At 41.3% G+C, this 27,536-nt stretch overlaps 1 protein-coding gene across 1 annotated transcript; it reads right to left on the bottom strand.

Annotated features, from left to right (window-relative positions):
- Positions 1-3,081: 3,081 nt before the first annotated feature.
- On the bottom strand, positions 3,082-27,329 carry LOC309591704 (E3 ubiquitin-protein ligase RNF170-like; the record flags this gene model as incomplete). The annotated part of the gene is given in 7 exon segments (XM_082314439.1): positions 3,082-3,387; positions 4,460-4,570; positions 5,063-5,136; positions 9,615-9,723; positions 15,936-15,984; positions 27,174-27,190; positions 27,192-27,329. Coding segments are annotated over 7 exon segments (804 nt in total).
- Positions 27,330-27,536: the final 207 nt, after the last annotated feature.

Genomic DNA, 27,536 nt, shown 5'->3' with positions numbered 1-27,536 from the left:
TCCAGAGTTGTGTAATCTGGGAACAGCAGGGATAACGAATTTCCAGATACTTGTGATGAGGGTAATTTCTTCTTACTGTACTGTCCATGTTAAAACTATACTTTTATTATTTAAAGTGTACATTTTAATTTTTAATGAGAAATAAAATGCACTCACTTCACTGCGAAGCACTGGGTATTTTCTGTCAATAATCCGTACAACGCAGGGACAAGGAATAATCATTTGCTCCAGTCAGAGAAGACAAGAGAACCAGCTGCAGGTACCCCGGTGCCGGTGTTTAGACTGGCCACAAGCAGGAACAGCACAAGGAACAACATCACTGACTTGATGGACTTGAATTGCTGCCCTTTGCCATGTTTTTCACAGGTAACTATACCTGGCATCACACATGGTCCTTTTAATTTTACTATCATCTGCTACAGCTAAGACCCAAACATGATTTCCATTGGAAAGTTCTGTTTGGGTTTTTTTTTTTTCACTCTGATTATAGTACTTCTTTGGTGGCTGATATTTGAGAATCACTTTTGCAGCTGTGCAGTCTTTTTGTCTCTGTTTTCTTCTGTTTCCTGCTTTCTTTTTTCTGTCTCCATTCTTGCAGCGCAGTCATTTTGCTATCAATAATTTGTGCCATTTTGTCTTTTGCAAGTAACCCGCCCTCAGTGCGCATTAATCACTGTGCAGATGTGAAACGGCCCACTGTTGACATTGAAAGATTAGGTTGAGCAGACACAGTTGCTGAAAATAAGTTCATAATGCAGGTGCATTCCTTCCATCCTGCCAGCTGCCTCGCGGGGAGTCAGCCCTGAAACAGCCCAGCTCTCCCTGCCCATTCTCATCGTGTTGCTTCAGCCAGACCCAGCTCAGAGCATGTGCATCTACACAGCCCACCAGCTGCAGAGCTGAACTCAGTGACGGCAGGTACGGGCAACACAGAGGGAGAGAGAAAGGGTTTTCCTTCCTTAGGCTTGCATTTATCGAGGCTCAGAAAACTTCTTGGCTGCCTGCTGGCCAAATCCAGTCAACAAAAGGCTTTTCTTTGTTCCCAGGTGATTTTGAAGGTTGCCCTGGATAGTTGGTCTTACAAGGTACTGCCAGGCTCACAGCGACAGGTCATGGCATAACCGGGTGTGGAAGGAGAGAGTTGGGACACTCTGGTTGCACACAGCAAAAATGTTTCGCCCCTGACAGTGCAAATCATTTTGATCTTGCAAGATCCAAACACTGCCAGTGCCTTGAGTGAAATTCTCTCAGAAATTCTTTCTTTCTGTGCCATTTGTCTGTTACTTCTTAAAAGATGCTAGTCTGTTTAAAAAGCAAAACCAGGGTCCCTAGCTGAAGGAGAGGATTAAGAAGCAGGGGGTGACAGAACTGAAGACCATATTCAGATCAAATACAACTCTGTTATAGGTCACTCATGAGAACCCCTCTTTTCTTCAAACTGCGAACTGCGGCCCTCTTGGTGAGCCTGTATTATGCAAGAGAAACAACCTACAGTCTCTTTCCATGGAGTCAGTGCTCATATGGATGGACTCCATCTTTATACACTTAGGTTGATAGAAATTCCATTCTTTAGTATTGGCATAGGCTGTAATTCCCAGTTAAATGCAAACAGAAGTTACACAATAACAAAATTACACTTAGAGAACTTGTAAAATAATAGTTTCTGGGTTTTTTTATGTTAGTAGTCAGCACTCAAAAACATCTGGTAATTTTTTTAAAGAAACAATGCACTTCCTGCCTTGTAGTGCATGGAAAAGCAATTGTTGCCATTTCCAAAGTACCCATTGTTAAAAGAAACAGCTTTACAAGTTCAGGGACATAATTAAAGACAATGAAAGTTGATGGGAATAAAATGAAGAAACAGCGTAACAAAAAGAGTATAGCAAGCAAGAAAACAACTGCAACATAGTGGTATATCATAGCTTACAATTCAGGGGCACAATAAAATATGTCAGCTGAAAATACGTCGAAGGAAAAAACAGTTGGAGACCAGCGTACTGTGAACAATAAATATTCATAAATTTTAATATATCTATTTTAATATACAATTCATATGTAAAAATGAAGTCCACTGACTGCAACCACATAGCAAATGTACAGATTATACAGGGACAGATGCGTAGGGTTGTCTGGCAGTGTACCAGCATTTTTAACCATTTGCAGCTCAACACAAACAGACATGCACACACACACCCCAACTTTGGCAAACTTTCCGTAAACTTCCTGCTATTTATATCATCATCATAAGATTGGCCTTGATCTCTCTGGCTGAACTGGTACCAAGACTTACAAGGAAATCACAAGGAGTGTATGAAGTCTAGAAAGGAAACGAACAGTCATGCTGACTTTGTTAAAGCTTAGATGCACAGAGTTCAAAGAAGCTATTACCTTGCATAAGCTTACATGAAAGAGTTACACAGAGATTTGTTCACATTTTTTGCATGATTTTTAATGCTTTTATCCCCTTGTAATACTTCTACTTTATAGTTGCATTTTTCTTCCAATCCAGTGTTACTACCAGTTTCATATTATCCATTTTAAAATCAGGACTGTACTCGTTGCAGAGCTGTAAAAAAATCTGTATTCCAGTGGATGTGCAATCAGCTGCGATAACACAAAGCACTGTTACAAGATTTTGTAGGGATACTATCTAACATCCCTTGTGTTATACAAGACTTAGCAAATTGTACAGTTTGCTAAGTTCTCAAATTAAAATTTTATCCAAATTGAGCCAAGATGTAAAATGTTAAAGCTCAGGAGTTCTAAAACTCTTCAACCGCAAGTTGATTGGCATTGCAATTTTAAGTTCTGTTCATAGCTTTTGGCATTTTCAACTGAGGCACTTTGTATGAAGATAAGTTACAGAAAAATGCAGCATGAAAGAGTCTAGCAAGTATACAGTGTAAAACTAGCCTTCTAAGCGCTTGCACATCGAATCACTTGGCCGTGCCAAGTATTGCTGAGTCCTGCTTCAGCCTTTGTCAGCAGTAGAGTGACAAATCCATCATACGCTGCCCCAAATCAAAGAGAAACCTGTCATCACTTGATGAAGTTTGACCAAGGAATCCAAGTCTGAGTCAGTCAGGACTCTGACAGCATGCTCTGAGCTGCAGACCTTGCCATATTTACCCCATTAGATGCAATTTGCTGACAAATGTTTATCATGCAAATTAAAAGAAGGGAAACAACCACCATGTCATCAGCTGTTCCAAGAGTCCTACAGAGAGGCCCAGGCTTCATGTCAAATGGAGAAGACAAGCATATGATAGTTCCAAAGGAGCAAACAGCAACTCTTAGGAAAAAAATCCATACGAGACCACCCCAGGTGAAGATGCCTCGCAAGGCAAGAGTCAGGAAAAACAGCATGTCAGAAAGGTAATCTGCAAACTAAATGTTCAGATGAGTTACGTTATTTTGCATTCTGATGCATGCAGTTCTTTCAGTTCAACGTGTCTCTTAAGCACTTTTAGATTCAAATCTCTTGAACGCAGAAACTTTACGTGCTGTCCAAATCCACCTACGCTGTTCAATTATTTTGCAGTATCTAGAGGCACGCTTCTAAAAGGAATCCCCACTGCCCCAGCACTTTGAAAAGAAAGTATTATGCTTGACATTGAATCCTTTTGGAAACTGGGCCTTAAAGGCTGCACTGAGTATATGCCTGTCTTTCTTTAAGATCTGGCATCAAGTGTAGGCTATGAATGCTTCAAAATGAGGCCTCAAGTCTCGCCTTGGTGTGGACAGGAACCATAGGACCAAGTGATTATTCCTCTTCATTAACGCTAGTTTGTTGGGTTGAAAAGTAATATTCTCCTCTACAGTGCTTAGTTTAGTCTGTAGATTGAAACAGACTCCACAGTCCTTTCAGGCCCCCTACCAGGATGTGACGGGAGAGGGAGATTTGCTCTGGTGATATTCTACACCCTGTCAAGAATGGGCCTCACTTGTGCCTTCAGCCCTCATCTTTCACATCATTTCCACTGCCTGTCATGTCGCTGTACCAGCTGGGATTCCAGCTTTAAGAAAGTGCAGAGCCAGCATTGTCTCTTCAAATTTGGCAATACCTGGGGAATAAACCAGCTCTTTTCTAAGCTGGAATCTGATTTGAAATTTTAGAGTCAAGTTAAAATCCTGGAGTTCAAATCTGAGTTCATATTTGAAAGTTCCAGCCTGACCATCTCTAGTTCTGCTTTGCTTCCTGTGTCTCACCTCACACTGCTTTCTCCTCCCTGCCAGGGTGAGTGCAGACGGACTCCTCTGAGCCAGGAACTCCGAGAAGCACCTTTACTAGAAGGTGCTAGACCCAGCAGTGGATGGTAATGCTTCCACTATGGTACTGCCAATAAGTGCATAAAAAGGTAATTCACATGATGATACAAACTAGTTCTCATTGCTGGGTCTCTTTCAGTCCTCTATGTGTTATGCAGTACTAGGTAAATGTAGATTTATAAATACTTACGGGTCGAGGTTGCCCTGAGAAACGCTTGTTGTAATCTCTAATGTCATGTACAATTTGTTTGCTTGGCTTATCTTGTTGCTTTTCACAAGAGATGTTATCCAGAAGAACCACCTTCATAAGAAAAGAAGATCAGCATTAGCACAGTGTATTTTAATCTCCCGTATAAAGGATGGTGTTCTGTAGTATGTGTCTCTCCATAGCCTCTCTATTGCAACTGGACCTTTGTCCAGCTCCCGCAGTTCCACAGTAGGAAGAACATTTTCCTTTTATAACATGCATCCAACCTTCCAGTACAACAGGCAGCCTCTGACCAGGGTCAGATGAGATTAGGAACTTTCATATTGCTTCTTATGGAATGTTATCCCAGAGATTCAGTAAACTCGACAAAAGTAAAATGCTGGAGGCCTGTTTTGTATTTCACAGAGTTGCCTGATATGACATGCGTCAAATGATAAATGCGAATGGCTGCAGGGTCATTCAAGTCAAAGTGCGTTTTGAAATGCTGTGGAAAATTAGAGGATAAATAAAGTTGATCCTAAGAGCTCCAGCTTGTTATTTTGTACGTATCATAATGCAGATGTGTACGAGGGAGGTAAGTCTTACCTTTTGTCTGCAGAGAGGGCAGGTTATTGCTGCTAACCAGGGACTATGTTTCCAGTATGTGATCAGACAGGAACCTACCAAAAAAAAAAAAAAAAAAAAAAAAGGAGAAATTGTATTAAGATACATGAAATATATTTGAGGATATTTAATGTTTACAGGGAAGTTGTTATCAGAAGTAATAAACCCTCTTTATACAACTGACTGCAAAAATGAATGTAATTCTTTGCTTTCATTTTAATACATGGTTTTACTCTGCAAAGTGACTGTGTAAAAATGGAGCCTTAGCTCTTCTACACTGGTATACAGAGATACGTGGCCCTCCTAAGGGAAGCTTTGATTCAGTTTCTTTTCCTGTGGATAGCATCTTATTCTTGAAGGTCCCCTGGCTGTGGCTGAAGCACTCAGGAATACAGGCACCCTTCAGAGCGCAGCGTTGGCTGCTGTGGACAAAAGCAGTGCAGCTGCATAAAGGTGGAGTTCCTCCAGAGCTAGCATGACTTCTAAGGATTATGAGGGCCAATTATCCCAAATAAACCAACATGCAGAGCCAAGGGACAGGCTGGTGATGCAGATTCCTGGTGGCACAACATATATCTTGGTGATGAAGTATCATACATTGGGCTGTTTTGTCTTCCCCCCCCCGCCCCTTTCAACTCTGTTACTGTTCTGGAACTGCGTAGCTCTGGAAGAGTGAGTTGCTGCATTCTTTTTGATTCTTCTTACCCAGACAACTGCTAACTAATTTTCAGATACAACATACTAAGGCCTGAGGTGTGAAAGAGGGCAGAGTCTGAGGACAGTAAGACTAGACTGCACATATAACTGACAGCAGTGGTTGACATACATGAATGTCAGGGCTGGCACTAACAGCAAAAACAGCAAAGCATAAATAGCATCTAATCAGAAGCAGCACAGCTTGACTTTCAGCTCCTGGGCGCAGTGTGCAGTGTGACAGGTCAGGAAAAAAAATCTCTCAACATTTAAACTGATCAAATTTGACAAGGACCCCAGTGAAAACAAGCAGAAGGCTACGCTGCCATTTTGATAGAACTGTTTTATTGAATTGAACAATGCTCTTTGTTCTTAAAAATAACCAGCAAGTAGTATTATAACAAGAAGTCTTCAGAAGCCCTGCAGGGTTTTTCTGCACCCAGACTTACTTTGTCTATTGTCACTGAAAAGGGGAATATTGGAGAAAGTGTGTTTGAAATCGAGTACAAAAATCATCAGTTACATCTTATACACTAGGAGTAAGGATGTTAAATTTGGCCCAAAGACGTTTTTTATGAACCTCGCTCCAACTTGTGCTCTTTTGTTTTCATTTAGCGCAGGGTTTTTCTTTATGACTCTTGATTTTGTTTGCATTTACAGACCAGTTGGCTGGGCACATGGCTGTGTTTATATCTAAATCCCCATGCGGTATGTATAAACTCGGTCTGGCAGCCAGCTTCCAGCTTTCGCTTGAACTTTTGCATTTGACAAGTATCACGCCTGACTTCAGGAACTGCTTTGACCCTCTGGATCCAGATCCTGTATCGTGATCCACATGGCTGTATTGCTGTGCCTGTGCTCAGTCCCAGTGATGACAGTGGGGCACTGATGGATCCCATAGTTCTTCAAGGGCTTTCAAAAAAGAAGCCTGTGGAAATTAAAATTTGCTGCATGCAGAATCCTTTGTTGAGTAGAACAGGAAGGGAAGGACTCCTCTGAAGTTGACCTATTTGTGCTTTGGTGCATTTTTCATAAAATAGACAAAATCCTGTTTTAATCTAGCCTGCTACACAACCTTCTGAGGGAGTCTGTAGGTTTCTCTAAAATACCTCTGTGGTTATTGTTAATTAGAAAAAAATAATATTGCTCAAGGATCGCTTTTCAGTTGAACTTCCTGAACATATGGTTCAAACTGAAGCTGAAAAGGAAAACTTCAGGACAAACTGTATGAATTACTACTAATAATAAAATCAGACATTTTTTATAAGTCCACATTAATCTTCTTTAAAAGCTCTGGGTTGACCACATTTTTTAAATAAAACTTTTACCAGAGCGGAATTTATTAAGAGAGCTCAGCATTGCCTTAGCTCTGTTCCACAGGGCATCAAGAGAAATTTTATTACTGATTTCAGTCACAACAGACTTAGAGCTACGCAGAATGGTTTTGATAAGCCCAATGTAAATTTTTATTGGTTTAAGATATGAAAAACAGACATGTTACAGAGACTGCTTCTACTGTATAAACATAGTCATGACATATATAATGCATTGCATTGGAATCAATGCTTCAGAGTGTAAACGATGATGTACTTGAGGAAATTAAAGCTAAATATATACAGCTAAAAATAACAATATATTTAACAAGCTTGTATATGGTGCTTCTCCTCTGCAGATCCCAAAATAAAATAAAGTCCATATCATTGTGTCATATTCACAGAGGGAAAAGGGAAAACTAAACAGGCCAGAGAAAGAGGAAAGTTGATGATCTTTGTTGTTATGTCTGTCTTTGTACTTGAAACTATAACTACTGTGACATTATTTGAAACACGTTTTGAGGCCATGTGCTTGCTGTTTGTCCTGGAGTGGGTTATATTCAAGGCATCCTTTTCCTGTATGTTATAAAACAGTGTTATAAAACCATGAAACAACCTGAAGTATTAAATGGTGTCACTCATGAGGTAGATGAGCCCTACAAAGTGTCCCTAGCTGTTGGTGATCCACTGATTTGTTGTGGTTTCAGAGGATGGAGATAGTGGCAGTGGTGATGGGGAGTTGCGCTGTGTGAGCATCATTTCAATCTAGAGAAAAACGACACTTCCTAAAGATAAAGATGTGCTTTTATTGCACCAGCATTAACAATACAGGCCCTTGTTCTCATTGATGCTTAGGTCCTTTTGTAACACGGTGAAAAAAGTGTAAATGGCTTGTAAATATAACTTGCGCTTGCTTTAAGGTCTCTCTAAAATGCCAGAGCAGTAGAAAGGAGCTTTATGGTTCTGATCAGTGTCTTCTGATGTGTCTTGCTGTCGCAGTACCAGATAGTACTGCCTCCAGCTGCCTGCCTCCCCTCTGCCAGAGATCACTGATCTCATGCTGCACAGTAGCCCTGCAGTACCCTTCATGGGCAGTTTCAGCCTCACCAGATCATGAACTCCAGTTCTCCTCTGCCAGCCCCGCTGTGGGGATGACAGCATTCAGCAAGGACCCTGATAAGCAGCTGGGGCAGTGAGGTTGTAAACTTCACCTGTAAATTCACTGGACGATGTATCTCAGAGGTCTGAGAGAAACAATGTTCAGTCCAAGTACGCTGGTGGCCTTATCCTGCTGCCTTTCAAAGCAGGTGCAAAGCTCCCACTGGCTCTCATGGTGCAGAATGTGGGCCTTAAAAATCCTGAAATCCCCTTTATAAATGCAATTTTGAACATAATTCCCTCCACTATTCTATGCTTCATCCTTGTATTCCCTTTGAAAAATTATTTAGATTTTGTAATCCTAACCATATGGCTTAGCTGCCTCAAAGAAGGCATTTAGCAGACCCATTTATCTAGAGAATTATGGTTTTACTTAGATTATCTGGTGAGTGTAGATGCACTGTGGGAGGACAGGAGACCACACCATGGGCAGCCTCAACAGAAGGACCCTCTAAATCTGGATCTGTCCCTTTTCTGTTAAGACAGATCCTGGGTTGGAAGAAACAGTTACTGAGCATGCATCATGATGAGATGTCTTTGAACATTTTTCCCCTGTATGACCACACAGATTTACTTAAAAAACAATAAACAGATGAAAAGAAGGTTTATACATGTAGAAACTCACTTTTTGAATTGCTTAATATGTAACTTCCACTATTTTTCTTTTTTAGAAAGCTTTTACAGGACTACAAACCAATGTAATTATGCCTTCTTGCTCCAGATCACTTCTGCTTTATTTTGGGCAAATGTTTCACGTGGGAAGCAAGCCTATGGAACAGAATCAGACCTACGCCCAATGTGTCTTACTCCTGATTTTCACCAATATAAATACAATCAGAATTAATTTTATGGGAGAGCTGGATTTCTGTGCTGTTGATTAAAAAGACAAGCTGTCTTCCCAGAAGTGAGTTAATGCTTGAAGATAAGACTTCATGTTTGTCACATCTTGAGCTTTCACAGTTACGAACTGTGTGATTATTAGACTGATGATTTTTATAATAGGGTTTTTTGCATAGTTGAATATAAATCGTGTGATTTTCTGGTGCATTTTACCCATTCCATGAGTTTGTGTTGTAATTTAACAGTGTCTTGTGAGACGATCTGTTAGTTCTTGTCGTCTTAAGACTTCTTGGGCATTTCAAAAGCGGCACCTTGTAGATGTGAAAGTAATGAGCAAATAAAATCACTGTTACAGATTTTTTGGGGAGATACAAAGATGGGACTTCTCCTGCTTCTAGTGAGAGCACTTACGTTAATTCCAGGGAGAAGGGCTTGGTCCTGGTTCTTGCATAGAACTTGATATTTCTGTAAGAAGAGTGCTTTATTTAGTAGCCTGTACAAGCACTGCACTTTCAATCCAGAAAACTTACCACAGAATAAATGTCCACAGTTGGTTTCTACTGGGAGAGTAGCTGTCTGGAGACAGATGGGGCAGCTGAAGTCACTGTGATTACTAGGTTGCCAAATTTGGAGTGATTCCTGGAAGAGAAGTAGTACAGAGTCTTCGATAAATTAGTATTTTGACTGACATATTCAGTTCATTAATAATAATTTACTGTGAGTAGCAGAGAGTCACAGAAACTAAGTATAGATGTCACACATAACTAATCGTTACCTCAGCAGATAATGAAAATTAGGCACAAAGAAATGAAGTGCTTTGTGTAATTCTACAGAAAGGACCAGTGTCAGAGGTAAGATCATGATGCCGCCTTTCTGCTTCCAGTGATACATCCACACACCACTGGATAATATTTCTGTTTTGAAAGCCAGCCGAGTTTGCACCACTGGCTTGTCTAGCTGTCATTATTCGTCAGACAGCACCCGAAGTCTGCCTCAGTAGCTTTTGGATCTTTTTCCTCCTCCTTTGTAGTTATGGTTATCACTTAAATGTACTGAAATAAAGACAGGTGTGTTCTCTGCTTTCCTTGGGTGGCAGAATGGTATCTTTAGTGTGAACCATAGGCTATGTAACAGAAAGACTCCTTTAGTTAAGTAAGAAGATGGCTTCCAAACCATCCTTCCCTTTGCTTAGCAAAGTCTATAATTAAGAATAATATTGAGCTTTGTTTTTAGAGCAGGAAGATAAGAATTTTGTAAGCCTCTGAAATGCTAAAGCAGCATTTTGAAGCATGTTTGTATTATAATATTTCTGTAGGGGAAAGGCTGAAGGATGTACCTTGGTCTTCCAGTCTTTGCTCCTAAATCATTGCCTGAAAGCAGTAAAAATCTATTTGGCAGTATATTCATCTATGCCAGGATTGTCTGATACAGTGGGAGATTCTTAATTGATATTGAGTCCTTACCACATTGAAAGTTTTTGCTACCTTTATTATGATGCATTAGATAATCTGTAATGGATAACGGACCTGCGTACTTCGTCTTAGCACACCACGGAGAAACTTGCATTTGACCATATGTTCGATTGCCGTAACCACAATGAGATCAGTCTTTGAAGAAAATGTAATAATAATGTGGTTAGTGTCCTTTCTTTCTCAAGATAAAGTTATTTCAATGTTTCTGTCAGTCCCAGAAACAGAGGAGTGCTTCTGAAATTGGGAGGGAGCTTCCAAGGAAGTTCCTCCACTTTAAGGCAAAGTCTTGAAGGCTATTGACTGTCCGCTGCCTGCACACGTTTTGCAAGGTTCAACAGGAGATGGCGTCGATTACAGTTTTATTTTGTATTTTGATCAAAAAATGATGAACTTCACATGTTTCTTAATGACCACAGAGGTCCAGCATTATATGGACTGGGTATTATTTCTCCATTACTGAAGTAAGGCATTCAGGTGAGACAGTGGCATACTTCAGGGTTACACTATCACGGTATGCTTGCTGTCCCTTGTTGCCCAAGGGATTGCTTATTTGTTTTTCAAATACCTGATTAGCACTTGTCTACATGATGGATCAATGAATACACTTCCAAGTATTTAATCTATTTATAGAAGTTTTGATAAAGAGAAAATCGAATAGATTCTATATTTTGCATGTCAAATACTGGAGGATCCAGAGTGACTGTGAAGATCCAAGCTCATTTGACAACAGACAGAGATTTTATTTAAGTAATTAATTTTTCTAATGTAATAATTCCAAGAAAGAAGAGAGGGGTCATCATGCAGGTCTGCCAAATGAGTGAGCAGGAAACCGGATCTCTTGCCACAGCCATGTCTAAAATGACAAGTTCACCAAATCAGTAATTTTAAATCGGCATCTTTAATACCAGTCTTTCCTTCCTATAATGAGGATCTGTAAATATGAAGAACCAGAGGTTTTAAAACAACGTGCCATAACTACTGGAAAAAGTCTTTCTCCTTTACGGTTTGTGAAGTTATAGATGTATTTGTTTCTGATTCTCAACAGAAAAATTCCAGGTGCTGAAGGGGTTTACATTGTTTTCAGCTTTTCCTCTCTACGCAGTGAGAAGATTATCATCACCTGCTGAGGTAGCAACCCCACGACAGCCCAGCAAAGCTGGGATGACTGGATATGAGTAACTAAAACATAACAATGATCAGATGCAAGGCCAGTACGCCGACAGGTGAACTGCAGGCAAGCAGGCTTTAATACAATGCTACTTAACATTCATATGGCAAATCCCATTCCTGCATTTTGACTTCCCATGCAATAGTGATGGGGCGTTTGCAGATTCGGAAGAGCATTATTTCAACTGATACAAGCTGTAATAGTTTTCATCAGCTGAGGAACTGCCCCAGAGCAGTTGTGTTTATAAACACTGCATACATGACATAAGCCAGTTAGGTATCTACTCTTTATTTTTGCAAAGTAATAACACACACATTTCTTTAGCTTTGTCTCATACAACAAAGGGAACCAAATGTGTTTCTGATTATGCAATAGATGATACCGAGTCAAGGGAAATCCAGCATTCCCAGACCATAACCGACGGAAATTTTGAAAAGCTCTCTTGCCCTCTGCAACCTCAACAAGTTGAAACCGCTCGTGTATTTTGTATTAGAACGTGTTGTACAATAATTAACTTACTATATGGCTCCTAGGGGACAAACGATTATAGTTTTTTTCCAGGTGACTCATCTGATGACTTAATGAGCAAGTCTGCAGAAACAGAGTTTGTGCTGCTCAGAAAACAGGAAAATTGAATGTTGCTGCGATGCTGTATGATACCAGTTCTGGCTGCTGAGGTAAGCTACGACGCGAAGGGGCTGGAAACCCGTCAGCTGAGGGCAAGTTGCTGTTGAGACCCTGAAAATGCTCTCAGAGCATTTGAGTTAGAGTTAGGACTCTAGGAATTAAAGCAAAGAACCAGGCAGTGATCCTATACTAATGACACTGGGTGAAGAATACGTGCCTGTATACGATGAAGAGAAGTCATTCAAACTCAGTACCATGAAGCAGCATTTTTTAATCTTCTTGTAATCTCTCTCTTTCTTACTGAATGAAGCAAGGTGGGAAACTCGACCAGCTCTGGCAGTATGACACAGGTGGCAAATTCCAAGGAAAAAAAAAAATAGGCAGTTCTTTACATTTACAGTTAAGCAGGGGACGTTCTTGTTATGGATGCTAGAAATCTCCGAGTTCAACAGGTACTGGGCATCAAGTGCTATTAAATGCAAAGGCAGTACCTCTGACCGAGGAAGTTCCTGAACCATAGATCGCTAGAGAATGAAAGAGTGTTCTGGGGAAGCATCATTTATGGTTCTTTATTCTTCTGTAGGCATCCATTGCTGCAGAGAGGGCAAGATGGCCCTGGTTTGACCTGGTATAGCCATTCTTACATCAACAGAGCATTTTGGGGGAAAAAGAGACTCGGAGTCACCTTCAGCAAAGATATCAGTGGTTTAGTCTTGTCCTGAGAGGATAGGCTAGAAAAAACATGCCAAATCTTTCATTTATTTTTAGTAGATTATGTGCACATAATCAAATTTCTGATTTATTTAGTCCAAGCACTCAAAATGGAGTGCGAATTGGCTTTATCCTAGTTATAAGGGGACCGCCCAGCTGGATCCGATAGAGAAGACAGATGATATCTGACATATCTATAAGTCTGCCAGAATTAATTTACCCCTTCCAAAATCTTGAGCCAGCCTTTGAACATTTGAACTAGCAGATTGAATTAGAGATTGAAGTAGCGATTATGGCAGTTAGTATTTTGTGTCACGAGGCTGTGAGTTTTTGATGGCATTAAATAGTCTTAACAAAATAAAATATTTAGTGTGACTTTGCCTAAAATGACAAGATTTTTAGGGAGCTTCCTCTCATACAGCAGTTCTACATGTAATTACAAACAGTAATTAAAATTGTCATTCCTGTTAACATGTTAGGCTGGAAACTTTGTGAATGCCCACAAAAGTTACTATTTCATAGCCTTGTATTTGGATCTTGGTGCGTATTTCACCTTTGAAAATCCCAGAAATTATGCTCCTGTGCCAGGAACATCTCTGCTTTGGGAGAAGTGGGGCAAATTTGCGCCATTTGTCACCAGAAACGTCATGTCCCGGTAACTGTTGATTAGCTGCAATCAAATTAGGCAGTGCTACAAATTATCGTAAAGAAAACCAAGTGTGGAAGTTCCTTCAGGATTCATACTGCTCACACTGGTGAGGTTTGAAATGAGTTCGTTCCCAAGTCTAAAAGGCAGAGGGAAGCTCAAGAATTCCTCATACTTGAAACCACAGTATTCCCGGTGTGTTATATGAAGGAAGATACCCAAGTCAAGATTTTCCACACAATTTTCTTAATACTGCTTTGAACACCTAATATTAGCTTTTGTCCAAGATTAATCTTTAGAAGTCCTAAAATATTGGTGTTTCTAACCCATATGTTCTTGGGAATCATGCTACAGCCAGAACGGGACGGTACAATGCATAGTCCAGTAGAAGTCAATTTACTTCATTTGGACGAAATGGGGGAAAAAAACCTACCCAAAGTTCAGAAGCAGATTATTCTGAAAAACAGACTTAGAATCCAAAGATCCAGAGAAAGCCTTAAACTCTGCCACCTCAGATTTTAACTCTGCCACCTCGAATTTTAAGTAAGTGCCGCAATACCTTTTTTGCGTGTCCCTCCCACCATGAATTCCCTAGTCCAGAGTTATCACTCCCCAGCACCTTATATAGCACAGAGACTGAGGCATACACAGATGCTACCCAGATCCCCCAGGCCCAGTACTGGAGATGCCTACCACTAGCCAACAGTAACACTAAACACATAGGTTATGTCTAAACTCTCAGCGTTTGCAAGGAAAACCCCATCGTGTTGTGAAGCTGGGGGACCCAGCATCCTCTCCAGGGCACAGGAGTATTCTTTGAAAGAACCAGGCAGGGCTCAGCATTTTCAGGGAGCGGCACTGGTCACCTTTTAAATAATTCTCCGTAGTGAAAGCTTTCACCCACGTAGGGAGCGCTGGCGTAGGGCTTTCACTGACCAAAGAGATTGAGCCCCCATGTCCAATGAGAAAACCCTCATCAGCACACCAGCGGAGACCATCAGCAGTTTTCACCAGACCACGTGCCTGAACTAGCTAATGGACACAAAGTGACTCCTCGTGTAAAAACACTGAGAGAAAATGAACCCACTCACCTCAACAAACTAGCAAGGCAGTAAATTGAATGTAGTGTGACGTGCATCCTCCTATATGACACAACTGGCTTTTGAAGAGTGAGATTACGATTACAGGAATTGCAATGGATGATGGTGTTCAGTGCTTCACGTCAAATTTTAAATTTGCTGGTTGGTGAAGACGGTGGGAAGTTTACATGTTTATTTTTAAATACAGTTTTAATTTTTTCTAAAATCAGCTCCTTGTGTTTATATTCCTTTCTCAGTGAGCACCACAGGTGTTACTTGCTTTTGGGGTCAGATTTGCAAACGAATTCTCCATGTAGGTACCTCATCAGGGGCCTGGCTTTGAAGCTGTTCAAGCCCATAAGTTCCCTATGTGACAGTCAGATTTTTGAGAAAAAGGAGATCTTTTCAAATCTAGACAGATCTTTTGGCCTAAAATGAAAGCTGAGCATTTTAGAAAATAATTCTAGTAGAACTCTGCAAAATTAAGCTATTGTTCTAATGTGCTGCCACTAGATTTGATGCATTTTTAATATTTATGTGCAAAAGAAAGGCATGAAGTAGTGATCAGGTCCTTGATTATGAAGCCAGAAGCCTTCATCACTGTGACATAGCTCAGCTCACGACATCTTTCAGTTTTACCACAAGGAAATTTAGTTTTAAAGCATCAGTGATCAGTCCATCCTCATCAGCATGTTCGAAGAGAAGGACTTCTTATATTTTAAAAGCACTTAGCAGATTCGGGTGCTAACAAACATTTATTCATTTTTCCATGAACACGTGCCATTATTTAGAAGTAAAATAGACCTTGCTTTGAGGTTTAAACTTGTTAGGAAGGCATGGTACTCTGTGACCTCTTGGTCAGATTCCTGCGAGAGGCGAGCAGCTGCTCCATGTCTCCATTACAAGGCCAATTAAGATGCTCGGGGAGGATACACAGGACAGCTCATTATTTGACAATACATATTTAACCTAATCATAAGCAAATTAAAAATATGACATATTTTAAAGGGAATAATTGATTAATGCAAATTTTCCAAAAGTAATAGAATGATTAAAAGTATAGATAAATACATCCATTATTTATTCATAATCATTCTAATGAACACTTCCTACCGTGGTTCAGAAGACCTACATAAAGTTTGGCTTACCATTCCTCTTTCCAGAAATGTCTGAGAGGAGCTGAATAGGTTACACCATCTGACAGCGTTGGTGTGGAGTCATTCACTGAGGCCAGCTCTGCATCTTTGTCAATTATCAACTGTCGTTGCCCAATGGCAAAGGGTGCCGTGGTTTAACCCCAGCCAGCAACCAAGCACCACGCAGCCGCTCGCTCACTCCCCCCTCCCCACTGGGGTGGGGGAGAGAATTGGAAGGGTGAGAGTCAGAAAACTCGTGGGTTGAGATAAGAACAGTTTAATAATTGAAGTAAAATGAAATAGAATAGTAGTAATAGTAGGAGTAATAATAATACAATAATAATATACAAAGCAAGTGATACACTATGCAATTGCTCGCCACCTGCCAACCGATGCCCAGCCCGTCCCCAAGCAGCGCTGCCCCCCAGCCAACTCCCCCCAGTTTCTATACTGGGCATGGTGTCATATGGCATGGAATAGCCCTGGGGCCACTTTGGGTCAGCTGTCCTGGCTGTGCCCCCTCCCAGCTTCTTGCGCCCCAGGCAGAGCATGGGGAGCTGAAAAGTCCTTGGCCAATGTGAGCACTGCCCAGCAACGACTGAAACATCAGGGTGTTATCAACATTATTCTCCTCCTAAATCCAAAACACAGCACTATACCAGCTACTAGGAAGAAAATTAACTCTGTCCCAGCTGAAACCAGGCAAAGGGTCTGTCAGGTTTTCTAAATTACAATTATGAAAGAAACATGGTGTTTTTTTTTTTTTTCCCCTCAAATAAAGCAAATCTGCTACAAAAGCAGAGGAATCCTGGGAAAAAACCAACAGCCCCCCCCTTTCTAAAACGTCTAAATAAATCGTCTCCCTGCAAAATATGTTTAACATAATTGAAAAGATACCTGAACCTAATAATAAAAAAATTGCATTACTATTTTTAAATATTAACTTGATCAAGGGCACACTACAGCTCAGGGATTTTGATCATCTGATAGAATAGCAGTTTATCAGTACTGTGGTGAAACAGGCTTAAACCTTGCCAGACACTTGTGAATTGCGTAACTGCAGAATTCGACTGTGTAACACAATAGTGTCCGATTAATCAAGTAAAGTGCAGAATTTAAGCAGGAGGTCCAACATGCTAAAATAATTTTAATAGATGGGCATATATACTTCATAAGGTATTTATTTATTTTTTGTCATGCTCTATGGTCCTTAAGAAAGGCTTGATTTCTGTAAAGATATTCTCCAATCTAATGCCGCAAAATTAATAAGGAAACGCGTTAAGGGCTTGGTTTTGTGCAGCGTTAACCGTCCTGATCCTAATTCAACGACGCATTGAAGCGCATGCCTAATTTTCAGCCCTCAGGTAACACATAACCTCGTATGGAGGGGTGGAGTGGGCGTCAGTAATATTGGAAGAGAAATACACTCAGAACAAAAATAATGCCCCTGGCATTCCTGCTGAAGCACTGATAAGCTAAACAAAGCACTTTTCAAAGACTAATAACCGGATGGGATTTGTAGCATAAACAATGCTCCTTGTTAGTCACCAGTCCCCAGGGCATCTTCCTCACTTTGTTACAGATAAATTGGCAACAAATGAAATACTGTAGGCGATTTCCTGCCCTGGGTAAGCAGGCGCGCTCGCACGCCAGTGCGATAGCTGTCACTTATTATTTATCCAAGTATGTATACAAATCTACAGTGTGATTTAATTACTTATTAGAGGTGCCAGACTGACAGATGCAGAAGCTGGAGCCGTTTCTTTATCCAGAGAACTGACGCCGTGTAAGCAGTAGCATCCTCTCCCGGCTGTTCCAGTAAAATGCTTCACCTCGACGGACTCCCCAGATATCTGAGCAGAGCTCCTTCTCTCCAACCTTTTCCCAACTACTCCGCTCAACATCTTAAATTCATGAAGACTGCTAAGAAAGATGTCAGTTGTTCCTGTGATTTTTAGACAGGAATGTTGACACACTGGAAAACTGGTTTGAACACATTAAATCTATTTTAGGTAGGCCACTCGAGTATTTGATTAGTACTAACTCAAAAAGGGATTTGAATGGTTTTAATACAGAGGTGAACCCCCCTCTAACTAAATAATAGCAAAAAGATTATAGACGGTTTGTAAAGGTGAAACGAGCCCAGAAGATTTCCTTTTCCTTGCCAGGGGCTGTATGCATAGTGCTATGGCTCTTTTGCAGCCACTTAGGCCCTTAGCTAACAGAGGCGCTGGTCTTGGAAACCGGATGCTAAATTCTGCATTGTTTCAATGAGCAGGATTTTGGTTCCATTTTTTATGGAACCTCTTATTGCTCGGTTACCATTCCAGTTCAAAGCACTTCTCCCCACCCCCGGGCACAGCTAGGTGCAGGACAGCAGGGAATCTGCAGTCTTCTCACACTTTCACTTAGCACCCAGTCTTTAACTGGGAAACTGAGATTTTATTAGGCTTAACTCATTGAATTTGACCATACCTGTTTGCCAGAGAAAGACTGCTAAATAATAGCAAAGTTCCCTTCACATCATAACTCCAGAGTATTTTGAGAAAAACAACAGACACAAGAAAATCTCTTAAACTTCTATGAATCTACATTCGATACAGATCTATAATCAGTAAAGCCATGATTGCCCATGGCCAGCCATTCCTACTGCCTTGCTAGCTTTTTTGGTCTCAGTACATGCCTGAAAGTTGCAATCCTGGATCCATTTTGTCTAATTGTAGGTTGGGCTGTTTTGGTGCTAGATTTTTGGTTGAGGCCTTAAAGCACAACTACAGTGCAAGTAATACTGTTTACTGATAATAAGCTTGTGGTTTTGGCTTTGGAGTTTGAGCTGGCAAACACTTACGTGCCTGAGTTATTTTGCATAGTCAAACAGTCCCATCAAAGCCAACAGGTCTGTTCATGCCAACCACTCGTATTATTGGATTATTAATTCCCAATTTTACAAATAAAGTTTCTTATTCTACTCCACAGAAGCTTACCTAACCAAAAACTGGGCCTGAGAAGTATGAAGATGGGATTGAGAAGCACGAAGATGTGAAATAGCGCTTCCTGGCAGTGTTTTGGAGCAGGGCCTATGTAACGGCATTTGACGCAAACCAGGGGGGTTTCGGCTGAGATGGAGTTTTGCATTGTGCACTCCCAGTATGTCCCAGCTGTGACCTAATTCCATCCTGGGATGTAATAGCGGCTGCTGGCTGCTGGCTACGTAGGCAGGCTTCACAGTGTTCTGCTCAAATGAGGAGCTAAGCTCTCAGAACCACTGTGAACCTGGTTCCTATGCGAGAGCAAAAGATGTCAGACCAGCTGTCAGTGAAGAGCATCGGGAAAGCAAGAGAGAAATCTCTTTAAATGGAAACATAAGTGAATGGCTAGTAAAATCAGACAATCGTAACTTTTATCTCAAAAAATGTTCCAAGTGCAAAATGCAATTTTGTGAGAAATGCCAATAAAAATAATTGTAACCTCCCTGGCGCTGCTTGGAGAGAGCAATCTGTTACAAAGAGGCGACCCCCCTGCTTTAGGAATTGGCTTTCACTTTTTGGAATATGCTATATCAAGAGCACCTTAAAACAGGAAAGAAAATGTGTTCAAAATTTTTAGGCAAATTGAAGCGTATTTTCAAAGAAAAAAAAAGAAAAATTACATTGATATAAAAATGATGGGAAATCAACTCAGTTTTGACAGGTGCACGCTAACTTGCTTATTTAATATATAAATGTTGCGGTGACTATCAGAACAATTCATCGTATGCTTTCCATACCTACAGCCATCCTGCCCTGTTTAGCTATGGTTGGGGTTTAGACATTTCTGTGTTCAAAAATAGCAAGTGATAGCTACGACATTTTCATGTAGTGTTTCTATTTTTGAACACAGACTTTTCTTCTTCAACTAGAGAATACTTTTTAAATACGCCATTTAAAAACATGTCATGTAGTAATTTTTCACACCAACTTATAGATGTTGAGAAAGGAATACTCTTTAATAACTTAGCTGTTAATTTGCCACTTACTTACTTACAAATAATGAACAAATTATTACCATTTTATTCAGCTAATCTTCTATACTGATGACAATGTTTCTGAATAATAAGATAATGGTATACAATAGGTAAAATGGAACACAGAGTTTTGAAAATTATTTTGTGTTTACAGAGATTAGAGATATTACCAGAATTAGTTTCTCTGTGCAAGACTACCTACCAGTACCCTGGCACAGAATCAATCTAAAGGCATTACTTCTTTTTGGAAATTAAGTTTGTGATTTTCCTGATCCTGAAAAAACATGCTCATGAGCTTACTCGTGGAGTAATCCCAGACTGTGGTGAAAACTGGAGGTATTCGGTGCACAAGATTAAATCAGTGCAAGGATATTCTCAGGATCAGAATCTACAAACCAAATGGTCTTGTTGGGACACAAAACCACCTGCCAAACTGGTGCCTTAGTCCAATGGAGTCACAACATTGCATTGGCTTTTCAACACTGTTGAAAAGCTGGCTGTTTATGACAAATACGTCTCTGTCACAGTTCACATCCCAGTACTGACTCTTTTGTTACTGGCACCAACTGAAATTGTATCTGAGAAATTTAATACATGTAAACTTGTAAAGCCAGGAGCTGCTACCATGACAGTGCACAGAGTTCCATGATGCCAATTAATGTCAGTTAGCTAATACTGGAATTGCCAAAGCCCACTTTCACTTGTGACCTTGTTCACTGGCAAAAAGATAAAGAGTTCTAAAATAGAAGTGCAGATATCTGTGAGAAAGTAAACAAAAAGCCAGAAATAGAAAAGCATTGATATGAGATCGACAAATGTTAGAGAAACAACCAAGGCAGCGAGAGAGCATGCTAGGAGGGAAGGTTACAGTGACAAAGTGAGGTCTTGTTGAGAAAAATGATGTCGTAGAGGTGTAAATATTTTATCTTGCTCAAGTCACTGTTCATAAAAGTGCCCAATTCTGAGATGTTTCCCCCAGATAACTGAGGTAGATCATTCCTTAAAGATGTTAACCATTTATTCTCCTGCTTCATACAAGCTTCATACATTCATTGGCTTCATACAAGCCAAAAGGTATAATTACAAAGATCTGGTCACAATCTTTTTTATAAGTGTCGGTAGTTAGTTTTCCACCTCTGACCTGCTTTGTTTCCAATATAGCTTTTTATGGAATTTAATGAGATATCACGACTTTTGGCTCTGAGGCATTATTTCCATCTTTTCTCTAACCTCCCCCCACCGGGAATTAATTACACTAAAGCAGAGATAATCCGTCATTCTCCGCACTCATCTTTTCTAGATCCTTAAGGAGTGACCAGGTAAGGTAGTCCTCATATAGTCCATCTTGTCTTCTCCTTTTTGACCCTGCAAGGTGAATTTCCTTTCCCCAGCAGAATTTAGAGACAGGGGACTGGTCAGACATGCTCACACATATAATTTAAACAGAAGCCACATTTCTGCAGAGCCTGAGGCTCTGAAGAGGACTGAGGCAAGTAACTTACTTAACAATTGCTTCAAATCAAGCCCAAGCAGCCTCTCTGTCCATTCAGCTCCTTTCCCCTTCTCTTCTTTCTCCAGTAAAGGATAAAAAACTGTCTAGGTTTTGTTTATTTGTCTTACACATGAGATGATTAACAATAGATTCCTACTTTGCAATTTAATATTTTCTGTAATAAAATGTGATCTCCATAGCTCATGTTAACAATATTGTTAAAGTAACATCTGTTTCAGTTTATCAGTGCCTACTTCACTGGCATATGATAAACCTTAATTAACATTTTTGTAAGTACTTGCTATTTTTTTCTGAAAGTACTATAATAAAGATACTAAAATAATAACACAATAATTGTGTTGTTATTATTCTGTGTAACAGGTGTAGATGCGTTTGTACTCTATAGGCACACTCGCTGAATCACATGGGCTAAGGTAACTATACCTGACATTTTGTAACCAAGGACCCCAGAATTATTACTCCAGTCAAAACAAAATTCATTTTAAGACAGACTAGAAGCGCCAGTCCAAGCCTTCATGGTTTTAATGAGATGATTACTATTTCTTACCACCATTAAGTCTGTGGGGATCAAAGAAAATGTTCACTGAGTTAAGATGTGCTAAGAAAAGTGTAAAGAAGAGCATAAATGGCTCAGGAATTCCAGGAATCCCACTGGCTTAAACAGTCTTTTATTAAAAGCAAGTGTTCTCATAGTTGAATGACTTCCAAGAAGGGCCTCAAGTGATGAAAGTATTTCCATCAAATGTGAAAATACTTGAAAGATGCTTATTCCATGTGAAAATATTTCCACCTTTCAAAAAAGCCTGAATACAAGACTCCTTTGATGAATATACTCTCATACCGGGTATTACTTTTCAGAATTAATATACAAAATATCCAGAATTCCTACTATTTTTGATAACAAATAGATTATAATGACTTTCATCTCCTCTAACAGCCAGACAAAATATTTCAGAGTATTTTACAAAATAGATTCTTCAGTTATATAGTGAAAAATTGTACATTCATCATCATGACATTGCTCCCATTTCCCTCGGGGCATAGCTGACCTGGAAAGTATCGTACAGCATCTTCAGAGAAAAAGCAATGGGATCTCTTTCAAACACATCACAGCACAGCAGTCAGTCAGGCTGGCTAACTGTGCAATATAGACATACCCTATATACCCTACATCGTCCTACCCCCCCTTACCTAAAACACCATTAACAGTACCTCCTGCCCTCACCAAAAATCATACAAGTGCATAGACCAGAAACACTGTGAAATGGTCAGCTATCCCAGTCACACTTCAGCCACCAGGAGTGTCTCTTTTTACTGTTTCTGGTTTTATCCTTTCTTTCCATCTCCTCAAGCTGTTTTTCTCAGATAGATAGAAATAAGGAGGCAAGCCAGTACCATGTGCCCAAACAGCTCCTTTTCAGATCACTGTAAGATTTTCTCTGTACCTCAACGACTCCCTGCCCTGGGAGTTACTACTCCTGTAAAATGCAATTCATGGCGAGATTGGAAAGCAATAATAAAATAAGCCGTCCATCCCGTCCCCGACGTTCTTACACCCAAACGGAGCAAGCAATGAACTGGTACAGCTGTTAGAGCTGACACAGGTCTCTTGGGTAACTTTCTACCTGGGGGTACAGCAGTAATCACAAGACTGCGAGTGCTGACTGCCAGGGACCTGCAGGTTTTGGAAGCCTGTTCTGTCTCTTGTGCAACCAGGAAACACAAACCTGCAGGGGACCAGCAAGGTACAAATAATCTTCAGCCAGTCAAACAACGTGAGTTCACATTAGAATCATGATGTGATTTTTTCCTTCATATTTTATGATTTTTATGTGTTTGGTTCTGCTGAATAATCTTTATGTGATGATTGTAAGAACTTCTAAATTGGTCACATTTGTGGAACAGACAGATAGCCAATGCCTTTTTCATGAAAATAAAACAACTTCCAATACACACAGAGCTTGATTCAAAAGGAAGTGGGAGCGTATACACCAGGAAGATGTAAGAGATCACAACAGGACGTGAAGGGACGTGTGGCCCAGGGAATACAGCAGGCATCAAGTCAGTTTGTATTGTGTAGTAATTAACTGCGCACATCTTGGCGATCACTTAGTTTCTAGTTTCTGCATCTGAAAAATTCAAATATGCCTCAGCCCCACAGAACATCATGAGGCTTATCTGATGCTTTTGAAGATTTTGAAAGATGCTCGGGAAGTGCAGATTTCCATAAACTGTATCAGACAAGCTACTAAATATGACTGAAAAGCTGAGAATCATTTTTCAGCTCATGTATTCTAATAGCGAGAAATGTGCAAGTTACATAACTAACCACCAAGTGTCACTGTTCGGTATTTTTACATTCTGACGTCTTTGTTCCCAAGTGCTTAGAAAATCCCTTTTAGATGCAGTCCTGTAAATGAGGATTTTCCAATAAAAATATTTTTAAACTACAAGAGACATGCATATCTGCCACACAAGGTACAGGAAAACTCAAGTGTCTGGATATGCGGCTCTCTTGAGCAAGCCACCAAGGAATGTCTGAAATAAATATTGTTCATATTACTGGATATAATAATGTAAGTCCCATTGAAAATAAAAAAAAACCCCAAACTTAGGAATTCGATTTTATTTTTAAGCCCAGCAGTTTAAATTATCGTAGCATATGTCATTCTTCTTTTTTGTTAAGAAAGGTAGACAACCCTTACTGAGAGATTGTCAGATGCTTTGTCAAGAAGGCAAAGGATGCACTATCAAAAAGAGTGAACACATTTTAAAGAAGTTCCCATTGTGAGAAGTAATTTAACCTGACTTTAAAATGTAGTAACAGTGGACATTGGACATCAGGAGATTGAAACGCAGTCCTGGTGTGAGGTGCCAAGCTAGTCTTCCCTGTTTCTAGAATGTTAATATAGGTCACAATCTTTGATGGGCACAAAACCAGAATTTGCTGACAGACATTCATGTCAGCTGCAGCTCATGAAGAAATTTCCAACCAGGTATAAAAAATAAAAAACAAAATCAAACTACCTTACTCTGCATAACTTAAATAGCTTCCCTTTGTTACTATTTCTGCCCGCCAGCTGAACTCTAAGCACAGCTTGCCCGTGCTTTGGTGTTCCTGATGTGTCCCTGTGTAGCTGCAATTGGAAAGATGTTAAAAAGCTGCACAGATTTCCACATATATTTGTATTGTAGTTCTCTGTAGAATTTGGTATGCCGTGAGTGTAACGTTCCTTAGAAAGATCCTCGCTGTGTGCTAACGCTGGTTTATCTGGGTGGGCACTCAATCATTCAGAGTCAGCTGTTTGACGTGGGTGCAACTGCCAGAAGTGCAATCTCTTCTGACATAATCTCAGATTACCAAACCTGTATAGCCTGCCTTGTATGTCAAATGAGCGCCTCTCCCACAGATCTCAAACAAGCTCCCTGCACTGTTGACAGTCCGTAACACTTTTCCAGCATAGGCATCCCTTGTGAATAATGATTTCTAGGTGCTTCTGAATGAGGAGGAGCCCTGGAACAGGGGTATTAGGCTTTGGCTGGATCTGGTTACACTCCACCCTTCCCTCCTCTCTGCACTGTATAGCCCTCTAGGGGAAAACTGTCCTCTGCAGTAGTTTTTCCATGTATGGAAGATGACCCCACTGAAAGAGAGTATGTTGTCAGGGCCCTGAGTGCATGAATGCTATTTAAGCTCAGCCCTAGGCCTTCAGCAGAGTCACAGTCGTACCTGTGCCTGGCCATGGACTCCACTGCTCTGGACTGTGACCGGTGGGCTGAATTCCCAGCTTGACCTCAGAACTGCCCAGTGATCATGGGACTGTGCCTGACTCTGGTTAACCTCGCTGGGCCTGACCCTGACCGGTGGTTTGCTTTCTGGGCTTTACCTTGTACTTGCCTTATCAGCATGAACTTACCTGACCATCTGAACTCACGGTTGAACATCCATGAACCTCCCCGGCTCGCCTCGCTCAGATACTGTGGGATGGGGCCCCGGGCTGGTGAAGCCCCTGCCCTGCTGGCTGCCTTCTCGCTCTTGGCCCCACGTTCCCTGGAAAGCAGCTGGCTTTTGCTGCTCCCTGGCTTATGTAGCATAAACCCAGGAAAAACGAGTTGCCTGTAGAAACTGTATAAAGAAAGCCAGTGGGTGAGAGGTTGAATCTGCAGAGAAAAAGCATATGAAATCAAGAAGTTGAAATGCAGAATTATATGCTTCTGTGAAATCAGTTGTAGGAAACTGGGTAAAGGTTGGTAGGAAGTGACAGACGCTAGGATGTGATACTTCCCGAGAAGGGAAAGGACATAAAATAATAAAGGAGAAACAGTAAGCAAATGAAGACGGGTAAAAGAAAAATTAACAAAAGCTAGTAGAAATTATAAAAAAGGAAAAATACTAAAAAATGAAAATGAGCATGCTCAACGGTACAAATCCTAGCACAGAACTCTGTGGGATTTTACTGTAAAGGCCTTTTATTCCTTATTCTATTTTTAATAAAGATTTCCGATAATCTTCCATGGCAACCAAATCTCTTTAAGAACCTTTGGTGAAGGAAAGAGTCAAAGGGTTTCCAGAAATCCAAGTCCACTCTCGAGGCTTTATCAATTCTGGACAGCCATGGGGGGAAATAGTCATGTAAATACTGTCCATGTCATCCACCACAATTTTAATCTCTGTGAGTCAAAGTAGAATCAGTAAGAGAAAATTAAAGCATGTATCTTAAAGTAGAATAGCCAAATAAGAAGAGCATACAGTACCTATAACAGCTATTATTCAAGTTATTTAGCCCACTCTTAGGCTGACCTAAACATTGATGTGTTTAATGCCATCCTGCACATTCCAGTAACAGGCAATGTAAGAATCTTCACAAACAGAATCAACTAACAAAATATAACGGTTCAAATCAATTACTAGAAGAGGCTGTTGGAGAGAAAAGCTACAGAAGTTCTTGTGTCGACACAGCAGAGGGATAGAGTACGCATCTTCTTAGCGTAAGGTACTTAGACTTTTCTCTGGAGTGTCTGAGGCAGGGTATTATAGAAGACAAGATCCTGAACCAGGCATACCCAAGGGCTGGTCAAATAAGGTTAGTTTTTTTCTGTGAAACAAATATAGTAGAGGAAAGCAAGTGAAAGAATTTTGGTGGTGGTTTTTTTTTTTTTTTTTTCTGAAACAAAAAGTATCAAACAAAAAAAGACAACCCACATTTTAGTTGTCCTGTAGTGAAACACGCAGGATGAAAAGAAGGTGCACGGTGCCGGCCCGGTGGTGCCTGAGGCGCCGTGCAGGCAGCCCTCGCAGGGCGGCCCGGGGGCGGCCTTGCCGGGGCGGGGCTGCCCGCCAGCCCCGCCAGGTGCCAGGCCTCCTCCGCCCGCCCCGCCGGCGGGGGCAGACCGCCACCCGTCAGCCGCTGGGGCCTGGTGGGTTTTGGGTACTAGGAACAACAGCCTCTGAGGCTCAGGAGGGAGGAAAAAAAATGACAGTATAAATCAAAGGGGTAAAACTGCCGTAGCCCCTCTCAACCCCACCTGCGCTGTAGGACGGGGCACGTTGCCCCACCTCCTGGAGAAGGGCTGAAACAGCTGCTCATCAGCCTCGTGCTTAACCGCTTACCATCCTCTGCCTCCCCAAAATGAACTCGTATGTTTGCCTCACTGAACAACGGTTATTTCTTAAGCAATTCTGTACCCTGCCCTGAAAGCAACATTTGCGGCTGGTACAGGTACACTGAGCTACCTGCACCTTAGGCACAGGTAAGTCTGAGCCACGCCAGCAGCTCTTCACCCCGTGACCTCCACGGCCCGTCCGTCCCCGGCCTACGGCAGCGCCTGTGACGGGCGAAAGGCAGCCGCGGCCCGGGCCGCCAGGGCGGGAGGAGGCAGCGGCCGCCATGTTGGGACGGAGCGGCGCCTCCCGTGCGGGCTCGCGGCCGCGGAGGGAAGGCAGGGGCTGCACCCGCTGCCTCCGCGGCCCAGGCTTCACCCCCGGGGTAGGTGAGACGCTCCCGCCTCGCCCCCACACCCCGTCCCGGGGGCCGCACGACACAGCGGCGGCGGCGTGGGCTGCTGAGAAGAGCCGCCGTCGGGAGGCGCGTCCCCG

Source organism: Platalea leucorodia (genome assembly GCF_965183815.1).
Source record: "Platalea leucorodia genome assembly, chromosome: 5".
NCBI classification, from domain to species: Eukaryota; Metazoa; Chordata; class Aves; order Pelecaniformes; family Threskiornithidae; genus Platalea; species Platalea leucorodia.
This window is presented reverse-complemented; position numbering and strand designations above follow the sequence as displayed.